The 19007-nt window shown below is 43.5% G+C and overlaps 1 protein-coding gene across 4 annotated transcripts in view; it reads left to right on the top strand.

The window, feature by feature from the left end:
- LOC110526333 (transcription factor 7-like 1-A) overlaps positions 1-19007 on the top strand; it is a 47191-nt gene that overhangs the window by 27128 nt on the left and 1056 nt on the right. Inside the window, exons 4-12 of one of the 4 annotated variants that reach the window (XM_036979781.2) lie at positions 756-839; positions 13274-13409; positions 13608-13710; positions 15639-15722; positions 17376-17522; positions 17774-17936; positions 18060-18167; positions 18399-18450; positions 18689-18725. In XM_036979781.2, coding sequence (XP_036835676.1) covers positions 756-839; positions 13274-13409; positions 13608-13710; positions 15639-15722; positions 17376-17522; positions 17774-17936; positions 18060-18167; positions 18399-18450; positions 18689-18708 — 897 coding nt within the window. In that variant the 3' untranslated portion in view covers positions 18709-18725. The remainder of the gene's footprint in view (positions 1-755; positions 840-13273; positions 13410-13607; positions 13711-15638; positions 15723-17375; positions 17523-17773; positions 17937-18059; positions 18168-18398; positions 18451-18688; positions 18726-19007) is intronic. The other 3 variants (XM_090237493.1, XM_036979780.2, XM_036979779.2) reach the window with 3 other exon arrangements.

The following is a 19007-nucleotide window of genomic DNA, read 5'->3' on the forward strand; positions in this document are numbered from 1 at the left end:
CCCACCGTAGTCACAGTGAAGCCAAGCGCTACATACGCTTCATCATATCTCCTCGTCTCCCACCGTAGTCACAGTGAAGCCAAGCACTACATACGCTTCGTCATATTTCCTCGTCTCCCACCGTAGTCACAGTGAAGCCAAGCGCTACATACGCTTCACCATATCTCCTCGTCTCCCACCGTAGTCACAGTGAAGCCAAGCACTACATACGCTTCATCATATCTCATCGTCTCCCACCGTAGTCACAGTGAAGCCAAGCGCTACATACGCTTCGTCATATTTCCTCGTCTTAGCTTTCGGGAGACTTACGTTTGTCTCATTATCTCCGTCTCTCTCCACCTTTCTTTTCATCCCTGTTAAATATTTTTCCATGGTGTCTCTTAAGGGTTTGTTATCTGCACTTCATACCTCCTGCTCTGTGCTGTGTGCTCTTGTTAGGTGAATTAAAAAAAAAAAAAAATACTCCCTGCGGCCAAAAAAAGCATGTTCCCCGGGGGTCACACGGGCGCGCCCCACTATTTGAGAAGGACTGGTCTAAGCACATTATAGCAAGTTCGATAACAGCATGTGGTGTAAAATTGTGTGAGTGGTACATTTGAGTGTGCACCAAGCAGATTTGGTATCATTGTATTAGAAATACATTCCTTTTCACTCTTTTCACCCCCCCCCCTACATGTTTTTGTATGCTTGTCCTTACTGTATTATTTCAGTGTCCAGACATGTGTGTTTCATGTTACCTATTCTTCACCCCACAGTACCTGCAGATGAAATGGCCTCTACTGGATGTCCCTGGAGCTGCCGGACTCAAAGACCCCCGCTCCCCCACCCCAGGACACCTAGTGAGTACACCATACCATCCATCCAGCCATCCCCGCTCCCCCACCCCAGGACACCTAGTGAGTACACCATACCATCCATCCAGCCACCCCCGCTCCCCCACCCCAGGACACCTAGTGAGTACACCATACCATCCATCCAGCCACCCCCGCTCCCCCACCCCAGGACACCTAGTGAGTACACCATACCATCCATCCAGCCATCCCCGCTCCCCCACCCCAGGACACCTAGTGAGTACACCATCCATCCATCCATCCAGCCACCCCCGCTCCCCCGCTCCCCCACCCCAGGACCCCTAGTGAGTACACCATACCATCCATCCAGCCATCCCCGCTCCCCCACCCCAGGACACCTAGTGAGTACACCATCCATCCATCCATCCAGCCACCCCCGCTCCCCCACCCCAGGACCCCTAGTGAGTACACCACACCATCCATCCAGCCACCCCCGCTCCCCCACCCCAGGACACCTAATGAGTACACCATCCAGCCACCCCCACTCTCCCACCCCAGGACACCTAGTGAGTACACCATCCAGCCACCCCCGCTCCCCCACCCCAGGACACCAAGTGAGTACACAACACCATCCATCCAGCCACCCCTGCTCCCCCACCCCAGGACACCAAGTGAGTACACCACACCATCCAGCCAGCCACTCACTGTGTCTAGTAACGGCTCCCAGTATTGTACCTCATATCTGGGTGATCTGGGGTTAGGGAAGTGATCTGTAGTTGTGCTCAGCGAGCCACCCATGGTTACCACACTGTGGTTAAATAATCACAGTGACTCAGCCTGTGACCTTAGTGATTCCGGCTAGACGGGTCTGTTTAGTTTGGTGTGTTTGTCGGATCGCATAAACACAATGATGCACTTGACAAAGTCTTCATTGAGTGGCGTCAATGGGAAGCTGTTGTCAGTGGGAGCAGTGCAGGCCTTGCCCTGGGGAATCCATGGCTTCCCTGTAGCTGACTTCCCTCTCAATTGGAAGCCAATTAAATATATTTTATTAGAGTGCTGACCTGTCAGTGCTGACCTGTCAGTGCTGACCTGTCAGTGACTCTCTGTGAGTATGGCTCGTTTGTCTGCGGGACACAGGGCTCGCTGTGCCCTGTTTTGTTCCTGCCAATGGATTTTATTTTATTTACTTAATATATGACATTATGAAATGCATGGGCCTGTATTTTAGGGCAGCAAAAAAATGTGAATAAGGAGCAGGGTAATTGCAATTGAATTAGGAGGAAATGAAAGGGGCTATTGAAGACTTGACGAGGAACCTGAGGTCTTTGGCTTGGTTCCATGCTGCCCTACCTTGGCTGAACTCAAGATTCGCATAAAAGAAACCTACAAATGTTTGTCTGTGACGAGCCTTCTATATTTGTGCGACCTTCATCTTTATTGAATGTCCATTGAACCAGGAAGGTTGATAGTGAGAGACTTATAGTGAATGAGGACCAGGACTTTGACATTCAGATGTGAAGGATTTAGTTGATTTTGAAGGAGAATATTTTACTTATTTTAATTGCCTAACTTTCGATTTTGTAGTGGACAGTTTGCTTGTTCCCATTTCAAGTCACGGTCTCCTTTCTCGTTTATATTTTCTTGCCCTTCAGCTAAATCTCTTCGGTCCACAGAGTATTTTAGAGTGGTCATGTTAACCAGAAGAGGATGTAGCCAAGAGAAAATCAGGTGATCTGAGAGACAAGGTCATCAGATGTGTGAGCAGAAGTGTCCTCTGATACCCATTCAGACTGAAACACCCCACTGTGCCCTTACCCCCACCATCCATCACCTCCCACCCACACACACACACCATGGCCATATGCCCACGTGCCCCTCTGGTGAGCTGCTGCCAGGGAGCCAGGCTGATTATGTGCTCATTACCCCAGCAGCAGAGAGGGGGAGCAGGAGGCAGGCTCCCCAGGCCTGCAGGGCCCCAGCACTGCACTAATGAGAGCAGGGGGAGCGGATGGGGTCCGTGGGGGTCCAGGGATTACTGCCCAGGGGCCAGGGCCAGCCAGTCAGAGGGACCTGAGGAGAGGGAGCCAGGGGACAGCAGCATCTTTATGTATTCCTGCTCTCTTCTGCAAGCACTCATTACATGTTATAATTGTATATTCATGACGGCTGGTGTGGAGACAAGTTTTTGTCTGGTATTGATTATGTGGGACTTCTGGGGATGACCGTCAAGTATCTTCCACTGTTCATGCACATATGGCTCTTAATTGATACGACTTATCTGCCCTCAAATGTGTTTGTAGCATTTAGCTGCAGCCATTGGTTATGATCATATTCCTGGTGCCTCAGATCACCAATTGTCCCTCACGGTGCCTGGCCTGCAGCAGACAATGTGCATTGTAATGAATGATGGAGCTGGTCTCTCGTTGTGTTAGTGGACCAGGAGTGAGAGGAGTCTGAAATAGAAATGAAACCCTTCTGTGCATTTGAGAAGCCCGGAAACAGGGAAGGCTGTCTGTCCTGTCGCTGCTGTGCAGATTGGGTCCATAAGGCCCGTATGCTAATCAGAGCCTGCTCCGGCCGAGATCCTCAATTATTCACGAGACGACAGGTTTATTTAGCATTCAGTTGGTATTGCTTTTGGTAGTATGGGGGTGGGGTTTGGAGTTGGGGTGGGGGGCTGGATATGGAGAAGGGAACAAGCTTGTCTGTGAATACCACCCCACCGTCCCAATATCACACCCTGTGTTCAGAGAGCTGCCTATTCATGTATTATACATCAAAGGCGATGCAAGGCCAGGTGATGCATTGTGGGTGTCAGCCTCAGCCTTGTCAGTCACCAGTAGTGGTATGCCAGCCGGACTAGACTGGACAGGGAGAGAACTGCCTGCCTTCTGCCTCCTCAGATCACAGCAGTAATAACACACTCCTCAGACTAGACTAACTCTGCCTAATCATCACCATGGTGATCAAGCTGTGTCATTAGCACACACTTCCGCTCATTCAAGTCATTCTACCATTCCTACTGATTTTTCCATGTTAGACATGTCATTGGTAACAAGTGACTCACTGTTAAGCAAGTTTACGAAGTAATGTGGCTTCCTAACGAGGTCTTATAGTCCTGACTTCAGTGTCTATCTGCCCAGTTCAGTCATCAGATGATCAGTACTCTCAGCTCAAATATGGCCTCCTGTTCTGAATTTGACAAAGGTAGAATAATTATTTTCTCTGTGTTTCAATACCCCATTACAGCGCAGTCATGATGACAGGAGCGCTGTCTTGGTTCCCTGTGTGTCAGCAGCATGTCATAATTCACTTAGTGGAGTATGGCAGTCACCTGGTTGCTTGTTAATTGAATTGAAGTGGTAAGACCTCAGCATTGACATGGGTTTCCATTCCAAAGATGGCTTCTCCATGAAGTGCCTGTGCATTTTTCAGCACATTAGACTGAGTAGAAGTTTTTGTAAAGACGACAGAGAATGGTACCGGTTGGGTTTGCCAAAGATACTTTCTGCTAGCTCGCAGTCCAAAATAGTTTGAAAGACCTTCGACTGGGTGTCCTCTGAGATTTGCCAGTGTTGCATTACGCATTGAACAACCAGAGTCCATCATGAAATCAAAGGCTTTGGGAAGCCTGAACTGAATACTGATGGAAAGGCTGCAGTCCTTCCATGGCTCTGCAGAAACACAGCTTTTATAGACACACACTGATAGGAATCAGGTCCCACTATCCAAGTACATAGCCACTAATAAACAAGAAAGTGCACTTGGGGGCACTGAGCAAATTTCAGGTCTGCTGAGTGCAAACTTGAACACTTGAACAACAAAATTCCGTGCAACTTCTGGGATGCGTTTATTGTGAACACTGAGGCTGTACTTGCTTTAAGTTACAGTTATAACAGTGGCAAAGTAGACTACTGTGGCTATTTGATCATAATGTAGGCCTATCAAGTGGCCTACCATCAAAAACAATAGAGAAAATGCATCCCATAACATTTTAACATGGAAATAGCTGTTCTATCATTCAGCCTACAGTAGCAGCCAATGTGGGGTGTTCATTGTAGGCAAACATTCCTTAAGACTTTTGGAAAAAAATATGCAGGGCTTGACATTACCCTGTTTATCCACTTGTCCTTCAGACAAGGTGTAACGATCGTCGTTGGAATGAGACCAACAGAAAACAATCACCCACAACTAAAATGGGGAAAACAGGCTACCTAAGTATGATTCTCAATCCGAGACAACGAACAGCACCTGCCTCTGATTGAGAACCATACTAGGCCAAACACATGGAAAAAAGAACATAGACTACCCACCCCAATTCACACCCTGACCAACCTAAAACAAAGACATAACAAAGGAACTAAGGTCAGAAAGTGACACAAGGAGGTGACTGAAAATGTGCTGTTTAATGCAAGAAGAAACCACTTTACAAAATAAAGTGAATTATTATTCCCATACCATTTTTACAGAAAATCAGACAAATTATGCTACCTTCTGTCTATTGGCTTATTTAGTCTCAAAGTACAACACTGTCCCTTTAAGACAGAAAAAAATATCTTTACCTGACTCGCTTTTCAAAGATGGATAGAAATGCATACTTTTTGTGCTCTTGTAGGAAGCAACCACTCTCTCATTGCTGATTTAGAAATGAGCTATAACTGTGCTAATAACTCACTTACTAGCAAATTATATGAACAAATGTGCATGCGTGGCTACATGCTGCTCTCGCTTTGATCTCAAAACAAGCGCATCTACTCGCCACCATTAATGCTGTAAAGACAGTCCGGTTAAAAGTGAATTGCACACATCCATATATGGCAATGGTCTATTTGCATATAAGGATAGTGCAGCCCTGATTTGGTTATGCATCACTGGTCTGTAGAGTATGGTGCTGAGTCGTGCCACTGAAAAGTGACACAGTCATTTTCTTAACCTTAAACATTCTTGCAATTGACCCTTTCAGAGGGGATGACTGGTCAGACAAAGTGGCGTAGCGCATCTGTGATTAATGGCATAGTTTTTGGTGGGTTGATTCTAAAATCATGTGTCACGGTCAGTCAACTCTTACGTCTGTTTCCTTTTGTCATTGACAAACAAGGCTTGGATTTCTCAGCATGCCATGTGCTCTTTTCACACTTTCTTTCCTGTAGTTTTGAAAGGCCTCTGAGCTTCCCACCCTGAAGTGATTGCGTAGTAGAAAGGCATACACAAAGTTTGTTCTGCGCTCTCTTTCCCCATCGGCTGTTTGCGTAGTAATTCAATTCAGATGTGCAGGATCCAAAAACATGTTTGCTTGAATGAAATCCACCCCATACACCCACATTGACCAAGGAGTGTGGTTTTCTTAGCAGTGTTCCAAGTTTAATGGCCCAGTGAGGTACTGCCACCTCGGCCTACTTCACCTCATACCGCTTAACAGACAGCGACCTTGTCTCTGCACTGGCTCAGCAACTTTTCTTCCTGGTACCGTGTCGACTCAAATCTAATATCATTAGTCAGTGTTGCCACACGCCATTTGTGAAGGCATTGTGTTTTGGTACAGTGGATTGGGCAGTTTTCAACATGAAGGCAGGTCAATGCAGAGCCCATCTGGCTCCAGATTGCACTTTCTCTGTCCCGGCCGTCATGTAGATGTTTATATTTCAAACATATCTTATGTTCCTTGCCCGTGTGATCATGAAGCCAAGCATGTGAAGCTGTCATGGGTAGGAGTGTTATTAGAGGATGAATAGAGGTATTGATGGGCTAGAGTCTATTGACCTAGTGTCTATTGACACACCTGGAATCTAATGCTGCGTTTAGACGAGGGATGCAAAAACCACCTGTTGGCAAAGCGGGACAAGAAAGCAAGAAAGAGGGTGACAGCAAAAGCAAGCCAGCAGGACAGTATGTGTTGCTACGGAGATTTCAGTAAACAAACAGTGCAAATCAACATCCGGTAGAAAACAAATGCTGCAGCAGACGGCAAAGCTTTAAATATTTGAACTCTGGCGGCAAGTCTCGTCTTCCGCCGCCATCCTCTACAGCATTTACATTCGGGGTCTCATTGAAAAGAATGACATCTGGTTTGCTGTCTACCTCGTACCATCTAAACGCAGCATAAGAAAAAAAAAATCCCCATCAAAATCTGTCCGTTTAAGCTAGAAATACAGTGTCTAGCTTTTTGAATGGGCTGCGTCTCAATCAGCTGCATCCCCACATGTCGCCCTGCGGTGGAAAGTGGCAGAGCTACAGCGCTGTTTGTCAGACCAGGAGACTTCTTGGTCTTCTCACAAAAAGCACTGTAGCATCTAAACGGTTTGGTCTTCAAACTGATATGATCACTCTATCGAAAGGGAAGACTCACAAACACGGTGGTGTTCTCTGTTTTGCTCTTACAAGCCCCACGGGACTCATCTGAAGATGCTAATGTTGATGTCCCAACATTTGTCTGTTGCTTCCAAACCGTTTGGGCTACAAACTAATATGACCTCACTGTAGAAAGGGGAGACACTCTTGGACACAATGGTGTAGTAACCAAAACCGTGTTAAACAATTCAAAATATATTTTCTATTTGAGATTCTTCAAAGTAGCCACCCTTTGCCTTGATGACAGCTTTACACACTCTTGGCATTCTTTCAACCAGCTTCATGAGGTAGTCACCTGGAATGCATTTCAATTAACAGGTGTGCCCTGTTAAAAGTTAATGCGTTTGAGCCAATCAGCTGTGTTGTGACAAGGTAGGGGTGGTATACAGAAGATAGTCCTATTTGGTAAAAGACCAAGTCCATATTATGGCAAGAACAGCTCAAATAAGCAAAGAGAAATAACAGTCCATCATTACCTTAAGACATGAAGGTCAGTCAATATGTAAAATGACAAGAACTTTGAAAGTTCCTTCAAGTGCAGTCGCAAAAACCACCAAGTGCTATGATGAAATTGGCTCTCATGAGGATTTGTGATGGTGTGGGGGTGCTTTGCTGGTGACACTGTCTGTGATCTTTTTAGAATTCAAGGCACACTTAACCAGCATGGCTACCACAGCATTCTACAGCGATACGCCATCCCATCTGGTTTGCGCTTCGTGGGGCTAATCATTTGTTTTGCAACAGTACAATGACCCAAAACAGGCTGTGTAAGGACTATTTGATTCAAGAAGGAGAGTGATGGAGTGCTGCATCAGATGACCTGGCCTTCACAATCACCTGACCTCAACCCAATTGAGATGGTTTGGGATGAGTTGGACTGCAGAGGAAAGGAAAAGCAGCCAACAAGTGCTCAGCATATGTGGGAACTCCTTCAAGACGGTTGGAAAAGCATCCCTCATGAAGCTGGTTGAGAGAATGCCAAGAGTGTGCAAAGCTGCCATCAAGGCAAAGGGTGGCTACTTTGAAGAATCTCAAATATAAAATATATTTTAATTTGTTTAACACTTTTTTGGTTACTACATGAATCCATATGTGTTATTTCACAGCTTTGAAGTTTTATATTATTCTACCAGGTATAAAATAGCAAAAATAAAGAAAAACCCTTGAATGAGTAGGCGTGTCCAAACTTCTGACTGGTACTGTATTTTTCCTGAGTTTTATAATATCTCCTAGATATAGGACAGACACTTCAAAACCTTTTTCTTTATGATGTATTATTTTGACTGTCTATTTTTCAATTATTTAATGTATTAATCTATGGGCTATAGTAGTAAAGGCCAAATTCAATATTTTATCAAATTTAATGTTTTTGAGGCCTACTTAAAGGGGTCCTGAAATTCAAAATCAAATGGCTAAATGATCCATGGTATGACCTTCATAAAACAATTCCATATGTCAGCTTAGAACCCCACCCCCCAACATCTTAAACTAACTTAAATCAGTATTTTTTTTTAATCACTTTTACATGTTAAGACGACTTGTCGTGGGAATTTCACATTTAGTAACTGGTAATTACTGTTGAACTGCATTCCAGCTGAACGTTCAAGTGACAGACTGAAGAAATGTAATACCATTGCCTTCATTTTTAAAAGTTTTCTTATTTAATTTTAGCCACTCATAATATTCAGATCTAGTGGGAGGGACTTACTTACTTTTCAGTCAGTACCTAATAAGCCAGTAGAAGTTGATGAGGTAACCATCTATGTCCCTTAAGGTAGACCACAGAGGGACCTCTCCTCTGGAGATTGTTTAAGCAGGTAGGCTGCTGGCCAAAATGGTTTTGCATGTGAACAGCCCACACCTACAGTACATATTTCTGTTCCACACATTTTTTGGCAACGCTTTACTAAAATGCAGAGTCTGGTATCCATGTTGAAGCTGGCGCTGTTAAACTTAAAAATCCGTTCGAAGTGAACACGCGATTGGTGTATTCCAAAGTACAAATTATTAATGCCGATCATTTCCAATTCTCACTGAAGTGCTTCCCAAAATATGTTGGCACTCAGGTCCAGAGGTCTCAAACAGCATCCACAATATAGGAGAAATTGTATCACATTGTACATGAAGTAGAACAACAAAGCCTGCCTAAAGTATACATGACATTTGAGCACTGGGTTTTCTACATAATGCAATAATGCTTTATGCAACCATCATATAATACAGTGCCTTGCGAAAGTATTCGGCCCCCTTGAACTTTGCAACCTTTTGCCACATTTCAGGCTTCAAACATGAAGATATAAAACTGTATTTTTTTGTGAAGAATCAACAACAAGTGGGACACAATCATGAAGTGGAATGACATTTATTGGATATTTCAAACTTTTTTAACAAATCAAAAACTGAAAAATTGGGCGTGCAAAATTATTCAGCCCCCTTAAGTTAATACTTTGTAGCGCCACCTTTTGCTGCGATTACAGCTGTAAGTCGCTTGGGGTATGTCTCTATCAGTTTTGCACATCGAGAGACTGACATTTTTTCCCATTCCTCCTTGCAAAACAGCTCGAGCTCAGTGAGGTTGGATGGAGAGCATTTGTGAACAGCAGTTTTCAGTTCTTTCCACAGATTCTCGATTGGATTCAGGTCTGGACTTTGACTTGGCCATTCTAACACCTGGATATGTTTATTTTTGAACCATTCCATTGTAGATTTTGCTTATGTTTTGGATCATTGTCTTGTTGGAAGACAAATCTCCGTCCCAGTCTCAGGTCTTTTGCAGACTCCATCAGGTTTTCTTCCAGAATGGTCCTGTATTTGGCTCCATCCATCTTCCCATCAATTTTAACTATCTTCCCTGTCCCTGCTGAAGAAAAGCAGGCCCAAACCATGATGCTGCCACCACCATGTTTGACAGTGGGGATGGTGTGTTCAGCTGTGTTGCTTTTACGCCAAACATAATGTTTTGCATTGTTGCCAAAAAGTTCAATTTTGGTTTCATCTGACCAGAGCACCTTCTTCCACATGTTTGGTGTGTCTCCCAGGTGGCTTGTGGCAAACTTTAAACAACACTTTTTATGGATATCTTTAAGAAATGGCTTTCTTCTTGCCACTCTTCCATAAAGGCCAGATTTGTGCAATATACGACTGATTGTTGTCCTATGGACAGAGTCTTCCACCTCAGCTGTAGATCTCTGCAGTTCATCCAGAGTGATAATGGGCCTCTTGGCTGCATCTCTGATCAGTCTTCTCCTTGTATGAGCTGAAAGTTTAGAGGGACGGCCAGGTCTTGGTAGATTTGCAGTGGTCTGATACTCCTTCCATTTCAATATTATCGCTTGCACAGTGCTCCTTGGGATGTTTAAAGCTTGGGAAATCTTTTTGTATCCAAATCCGGCTTTAAACTTCTTCACAACAGTATCTCGGACCTGCCTGGTGTGTTCCTTGTTCTTCATGATGCTCTCTGCGCTTTTAACGGACCTCTGAGACTATCACAGTGCAGGTGCATTTATACGGAGACTTGATTACACACAGGTGGATTGTATTTATCATCATTAGTCATTTAGGTCAACATTGGATCATTCAGAGATCCTCACTGAACTTCTGGAGAGAGTTTGCTGCACTGAAAGTAAAGGGGCTGAATAATTTTGCACGCCCAATTTTTCAGTTTTTGATTTGTTAAAAAAGTTTGAAATATCCGATAAATGTCGTTCCACTTCATGATTGTGTCCCACTTGTTGTTGATTCTTCACAAAAAAATACAGTTTTATATCTTTATGTTTGAAGCCTGAAATGTGTCAAAAGGTCGCAAAGTTCAAGGGGGCCGAATACTTTTGCAAGGCACTGTATGAAAGCTTTATCCGTATCATGGGTTCTTTGTTTGTTTACACCTAATGTGCACTTTGAACAAATGTATACTTCACCTTTTACAAGGCGTTTAACATTTTAAGTGAATTTTATCTCGTTTCGCTTTGCATATTATCTTCGTCACAACTGGCATTTCTGAAATCAAAGCAGGCTTTGGGAGCAGGAGAAACAAGTTTGCTAAGACTTAAAAAAGGGGAACGGTTGGAACTGATATAAAAAAGGGGAACGGTTGGAACTGATATAAAAAAGGGGAACGGTTGGAACTGATATAAAAAAGGGGAAGGGTTGGAACTGATATAAAAAAGGGGAACGGATGGAACTGATATAAAAAAGGGGAATGGTTGGAACTGATATAAAAAAGGGGAACGGTTGGAACTGATATAAAAAAGGGGAACGGTTGGAACTGATATAAAAAAGGGGAACGGTTGGAACTGATATAAAAAAGGGGAACGGTTGGAACTGATATAAAAAAGGGAAGGAAAAGTATGCCTGATATTTGGAACAATTCTAAGCAGCGTGAAGTAAGAGAGCGTACAGCCGTCTCAATGCAAACCTTGTTCCCTCCTGGACCTCATTGGTTAGACGAGAGGTTGAGAAGGAGTTGGGGAGGGATACTGAAGAAAGGTTAGGTCTGGAGGAACAAGATTCCTTTCTCCCCCCCCACCACTGACCCTCCCATGTGACGAGTTGGGCCAACAAGCGTTCCATTGAGCGGGGCAGCCAGGGGAAATGACTGAGGCTGAACGCTGCCTAATGAAAGTAGAGACGCTGGTTATTATTATCATCATCATCATCATCCTCCTGGTTGTCCTGGCCAGCTCTAGTGCAGTTAGCTAGCAGACTATGGGGATCTGGAGTTTCTCTGGCACCACACAGCTCTATTAAAAAAGCTGAAATAACAATGAGTCTGGTCCAAAAAACTTATTGAAGTGTATTTCCCAACTCCCATTGTGATTTATGCTGTATTGTGAGTGCTTTGAGTGTATATAGGATTTTATTCCCATATACCATATAGATAGATCTAATACCAGTGTAGTGTACTCAGACCAAATCAATGAGAGATCCTAAAAATGTGTATAGGGGTAACATGGGTGAGTTAGCGGCGTGAGATAAGGGATCCAGTCATGTGTATGGGCATTGAGGTACCTAGAGTACTTACAGGTGTGACTTTCGGATATTGGGCCCTGTTGTTTTGCCTGTTAGGCTGAACAAACAGTTCTCTCCGCCACTAAATGGCCGTAATGGTGTTGGCATGTATCCACAGGCTTTCACTGTGCCTTGGTGGGGATCCAGATTGCATCATAGGGCCCGTCACACGCACTGCCACAGCCTGTTTTGTTTACCAGGGAGGAAGAGCGACAGGCAGACACAGACATAGGGGCTCACCATCATCTTTACACACATGACTCAGTGCCACGGTGACTACCAACCACATACAGGGTATTCAGAAAGTATTCAGACCCATTGACCCTTTTTCAACATTTTGTTACGTCACAGCATTATTCTAAAATCAATGAAATTATTTATTTTCCTCATCAATCTACACACAATACCCCATAATAACAATGAGAAAACAACACAAGTGTCTGTCCTATATCTAGGAGATATTATACAACTCGGGAAATATACAGTAGCGGTCAGAAGTTTGGACACACCTACTCATTCAAGGGTTTTTCTTAATTTTTTTACTATTTTATACATTGTAGATTAATAGTGAAGACATCAAAGCTATGAAATAACACATATGGAATCTTGTAGTAACTAAAAAAGTTGTAATAGCATTCAGAGGTGCTTCAACAAAGGGTCTGAATACTTATGTAAATGTGATATTTACGATTTTGTATTATTATTTTTTTTGATATTAACAAACATTTCTTAACCTGTTTTGCTTTGTCATTATGAGGTATTTTGTGTAGATTGGGGGGGGGGGGACAATTTAATCCATTTTAGAATAAGGCTGTAACGCAACAAAATATGGAAAAGGTCAAGGGGTCTGAATACTTTCCGAATGCACTGTACCTTCATGCTCACTGGCTCCATGGTGGATTTGGAACATTATGATGCAGAAGGCTATACATGTATGTCAATGAATATGTCAAACATGCACAACGTGTTACAAATGCCAGACTGTGTTATCTGTAAGTTATGAATGAGCCAATTTCTGTGAGAGTGTTTGGAGACCCAGGAATACCAGTAAACCCCTGCTCTAACCTATCCTCTCTTTCCCATGTCTAAAGTCCCTCTGTGTGTTCCTCTTGTCTCTCCTACAGTCCAACAAGGTCCCAGTGGTGCAGCATGCTCACCACGTCCACCCGCTGACCCCCCTCATCACCTACAGCAACGAACACTTCTCCCCCGGAACCCCTCCCTCACACCTCTCCCCGGAGATCCTTGACCCAAAGACAGGTACACACACAACCTCATGGAATATCATGTTGCTGCCTAATACCGCCTCTGATCCAAAAGCATTGCATGGCTTGCATTCAACTTTAACTGAGGTATGTCTGACTTAATCATTGGCTAATTTCTTAGAGAGAATAACCTTGACTGTGACTAGTATAATGACCTAAATGCTTAAACTGTCCCCTTTTGTGTTCCCTTTAGGCATTCCTCGGACTCCCCACCCATCAGAGCTCTCTCCATACTACCCCCTGTCTCCAGGTGCAGTGGGACAGATCCCTCATCCTCTGGGCTGGCTGGTGCCACAGTGAGTAACACACAGCATTAAATCATACAGTCCAAATCTCATATTGAAGTTGAAGTCGGAAGTTTACATACACTTAGGTTGGAGTCATTAAAACTAGTTTTTCAACCACTCCACAACTTTCTTGTTAACAAACTATAGTTTTGCCAGGCGGTTAGGACATCTACTTTGTGCATGACACAAGTCATTTTTCCAACAACTGTTTACAGACAGATTATTTCACTTAAAATTAATTGTATCACAATTCCAGTGGGTCAGAAGTTTACATACACTAAGTTGACTGTGCCTTTAAACCGCTTGGAAAATTCCAGAAAATGATGCCATGGCTTTAGAAGCTTCTGATAGGCTAATTGACATAATTTGAGTGTGCCTGTGGATGTATTTCAGGGGCTACCTTCAAACCTTGACATCATGGGTAAATCAAAAGAAATCTGCCAAGACCTCAGAAAACAAATGTAGGCCTCCACAAGTCTGGTTCATCCTTGGGAGCAATTTCCAAATGCCTGAAGGTACCACGTTCATCTGTACAAACAATAGTATGCAAGTATAAACACCACGGGACCACGCAGCCGTCATACCGCTCAGGAAGGAGACGTGTTCTTTCTCCTAGAGATGAACGTACGTTGGTGCGAAAAGTACAAATCAATCCCAGAACAACAGCAAAGGACCTTGTGAAGATGCTGGAGGAAACGGGTACAAAAGTATCTATATCCACAGTAAAATGAGTCCTATATCGACATAACCTGAAAGGCCGCTTAACAAGGAAAAGCCACTACTCCAAAACCACAATAAAAAAGCCAGACTACGGTTTGCAACTGCACATGGGGACAAAGATTGTACTTTTTGGAGAAATGTCCTCTGGTCTGATGAAACAAAAATCGAACTGTTTGGCCATAGTGACCATCGTTATGTTTGGAGGAAAAGGGGGAGACTTGCAAGCTGAAGAACACCATGCCAACCGTGAAGCACAGGGGTGGCAGCATCATGTTGTGGGGATGCTTTGCTGCAGAAGGGGCTGCTGCACTTCACAAAATCAATGGCATCATGAGGAGGAAAATTATGTGGATATATTGAAGCAACATCCCAAGACATCAGTCAGGAAGTTAAAGCTTGGTCGCAAATGGGTCTTCCAAATGGACAATGACCCCAAGCATACTTCCAAAGTTGTGGCTAAATTGCTTAAGGACAACAAAGTCAAAGTATTGGAGTGGCCATCACAAAGCCCTGACCTCAATCCTATAGAAAATGTGTGGGCAGAACTGAACAAGCGTGTGCGAACATACAAACCTGACTCAGTTACACTAGATCTGTCAGGAGGAATGGGCCACAATTCACCCAACTTATTTTGGGAAGCTTGTGGAAGGCTACCTGAAAAGTTTGACCCAAGTTTTACAATTTAAAGGCAATGCTACCAAATACTAATTTAGTGTATGTAAACTTCTGACCCACTGGGAATGTGATGAAAGAAATAAAAGCTGAAATAAATCATTCTCTGTACTATTATTCTGACATTTGACATTCTTAAAATAAAGTGGTGATCCTAACTGACCTAAGACAGGGAATTTGTACTTGGATTAAATGTCAGGAATTGTGAAAAACCAAGTTTTTAAATGTATTTGGCTAAGGTGTATGTAAACTTCCGACTTCAACTATAGTATAGGAGAAACATTGACTACAATCTGATACATTTCTTAAACGTTAAAGCACGTTCTGATATTCAAATATTAAAACACTGTCATATTTGAGATATTTACGATAAATACTTCACATTCGATGGGTTTTGCCATGGGTCTTGTAATCAATTTGAATGGTGCTGTTCCTCACGCAGAGGATTGCAGTTGATGAGGGCTGGATTAGTACTGCTGCGTTCTCTCTCAGCTGTGTCGGATCCTCTTCTCACTGTTGCCTCCCTCTCGTTCTCTCATTCTCAGGCAGGGCCAGCACATGTACTCTATCCCCCCAGGGGGGTTCCGTCACCCCTATCCCGCCCTCGCAATGAATGCATCCATGTCCAGGTGAGTGGATCTCTCTGCTTTTTGTCACCCAGTCTCACCCCTAACCCTCCCTAAAAATTGTGCTTGGTGGTTACCTAGTGGTTACATTACACTCTGTAGTCATGTTTCTGATCTTGTCATTGCTCATTAGTTTATAACAGTATTAGGACAGGGGTATCCAACCATGGACAGCCAGTGGGGTAGGGACTACAAAGGAATGTGGGGGCTAAGTCTTCTAAAGATGAGATCAGCCTTCCTTCCAAAGAGAAAGCGAACAGACTATTGGCATTCAAAACCTTACCCGGTAGACAGCACTGTATTTTCTCGCTCAGGCCAATGTTCTGAGTTGCTCTGTTACACACACACACAAAGATGAAAGGGCTAAGAATCGATTAGGACAAATCAAAGCTAATCTGAACCGACAACTCCCATCTGATTTAACTCTCTGCCCTCTGTCAAAATGTGAACGATTTGTAGCGAGCCTTCCGGTGCTAGTATGGGATGAAATATTCATCAGGGTCTCAATGGGATCAATAGTACTCTCAGTTCCTGCCACATTGTTACAAAGTTTGTCTTACCATCCGCCCCCCTTGAACAAGACTTGATACGTGTGTCAGGTAATACTTGACAGTTTCGTCACAAGTATATTACTTTATGTACGGTATCTCATACAGTATGTAGCAAAATGTCTGCTTGACTTTTTATGTTTTAGATTTTCTTTTCCTCATTGTTTTTTTGGGCTGCTGGGATGGTAATGGTTGAAAGAGGCCCGCCCCTCTTACGTATGAGATTATAGTTTTAAGTCCAAAAATATTGGAGAGATTATTTTCATAAAATTTACCCTATCCTTATCCTCAATTTGACTTGTTACTGTTGTAGGGATACTTTAGGATTTTGGCAATGAAGCCCTTTATCTACTTCCCTGGAGACCGATGAACTTGTGGATACCATTTGTCTGGGTGCAGTCTGATGGAAGTTGCTAACTAACGTTTGCGCAATTGCTAACTAGCATTATCGCAATGACTGGAAGTCTATGGGAACCGCTCGGAAAACTACCTCGAGCGTCCTTCATACTGGACTCAGAGACATAAAAATGGTATCCACAAGTTCACCTGACTCTGGGGAAGTAAAGCAAGGAAAGCGTCTGTGCACACTCACAAACTTACGGTACAAGGCTATAGTAAATCATGGACCATATCTGTCTTAAATGTTATGAGATTTTTATGAAGCATTAAAGGATTTTCCATTCAATCATGTATTTAACAGGAATGCGTGGCAGAGGAGCACGGACCTTAATTTCCCCCTTTGTCCATGTACAATGTACCATTGTGTTGTGTTAGCACCACTCTCATTTTCCGACAGTTATCTGAATGTTCTGTTCTGGTAGCTGTGGAAGTCCCTCCATGGTTTGGAACACAGGGAGGAAAGTGGTTTCAGGTGTCAGGGCCCCTTGGTCACCATGGTTACCACACACTCCACTTTTCTCCAGGCATGGTCGGATAAAGGGGTTTTTGAGCCTTTATTTGAAGAAGAAAAAAAATATGTAGCTAACTTTGGACATTACTTTAGTCTAGACTCCAGACAGACAGTCAAAGCAGTCGAAGTTGACTTGACAGGGCAGACAAAAAGTGCCTGTGAAAAGTTTAACAGGTGTTTGTCTTTGTTGTTTTCCAGCTTGGTGTCTAGCCGTTTCTCCCCCCACATGATGCCCCACCACCCTCACGGCATGCACCAGACTGGCATCCCTCATCCTGCTATCGTATCACCAGCCATCAAGCAGGAGCCCAACAGTCATGACCACATGAGCCCCTCTATGCATTCGTAAGGACCATTAACTAACAGATTCTTCACATTTACTTATTGCCAAACATATAAACTCTTTATACTCTGATCTTATTCAAATGGATGATTGACTGAGTATCCAGTCTCTATTCATAGTTCCATTTAAAGGGCCAGGATTCAAGAATATCCTGACCTTTTTAATGGGTCAGCCAGGTCTTCTGGAAGGGAATCAGACCTCACACAAAAGGACTATTTTAAGTGACATTTGAATGTGTGTTTTGTTGTCTCAGCAGGAAGTCTCCTGGCCCAGCGAAGAAGGAGGAGGACAAGAAGCCCCACATCAAGAAGCCTCTGAATGCCTTCATGCTGTACATGAAGGAGATGAGGGCCAAGGTGGTGGCTGAGTGCACTCTGAAGGAGAGCGCTGCCATCAACCAGATACTGGGTCGAAGGGTGAGCATAGCACACTGCCTGACCACACAAAACACACACACAACAGTTTGGGAATGTGTTTGTGGATGTAAATTCTGTACATGCTTCGACTAGTTCTCTGACTTTTGTCATGTTTGTGTTCAGTGGCACTCACTTTCGAGAGAAGAGCAAGCGAAATACTATGAGCTGGCAAGGAAAGAGAGGCAACTCCACTCCCAACTCTACCCAGGCTGGTCAGCACGAGATAACTATGTGAGTAGGACATCTTTCCATGGATCTTTTAACAATGAGGGAAATGTGGGTTGCTTAAGCGCCCCCTCATTTCCACTTGGTTTAAAAATGATTCAATACTGTATTTGTAATAATAGCTGTACTGTTGTTCTCATACACTGAAGTTGTATGAGGTAGTGCTGAAGCATGTTGCTGTCACTTGGATAGAGACCAGTTTTTTTTCTAAACACATTGTTTTGTTTATCTGCTCAGGGAAAGCGGAAAAAGAGGAAGAGAGATAATAAGCCAGACTCAACACCAGAGGGTAAGGGGCCCTTTTCTCTCTGTCCTTCTCTTGGACCGTACTTCTCGATTTAGGGCAGAAAGAACTCCATCTATAGGCCTGTGTGAAATAGTACCTCAAGCTTCACTTTGCTGGTCATGTGACTTGGCAGTGGTCCAATATAACATGCAATATGCAAAATAACACCTTTTTATGTTTTTGACTTCAGTTTTTTCCTTCTTTACTAACTCCTCTATTCCCTCTATACTTTGACAAGCAGCATATGAGGTTCAGTGCTAATAGTGACGTTGTGGCAGGTATGTCTGCTGTTATGAACCAGTGTGGCTGAACTGCAGGCCACTGCTCTCCACTCCACCCGCAGTGGTTTGGTCTGTTGCAGCACAACACTCAAACCTCATTTACATGCAGGCATTTAACGTGTCATCGACTTTGTTTATATGATCACAGATGTTTTTCCGCCCGATTTGTTTTATTTATAAAAGCATATGCCATTTTGATGTTAATTTCACTTCTGCAACTTCACCTTTTTTTAAATAAATGAATTCAAAGTTGATCTATTTGTCCCAGACCTTTTGGTT

The sequence above is a fragment of the Oncorhynchus mykiss genome, chromosome 6 (genome assembly GCF_057628025.1).
Source record: "Oncorhynchus mykiss isolate SJ-2025 chromosome 6, ASM5762802v1, whole genome shotgun sequence".
NCBI classification, from domain to species: domain Eukaryota; kingdom Metazoa; phylum Chordata; class Actinopteri; order Salmoniformes; family Salmonidae; genus Oncorhynchus; species Oncorhynchus mykiss.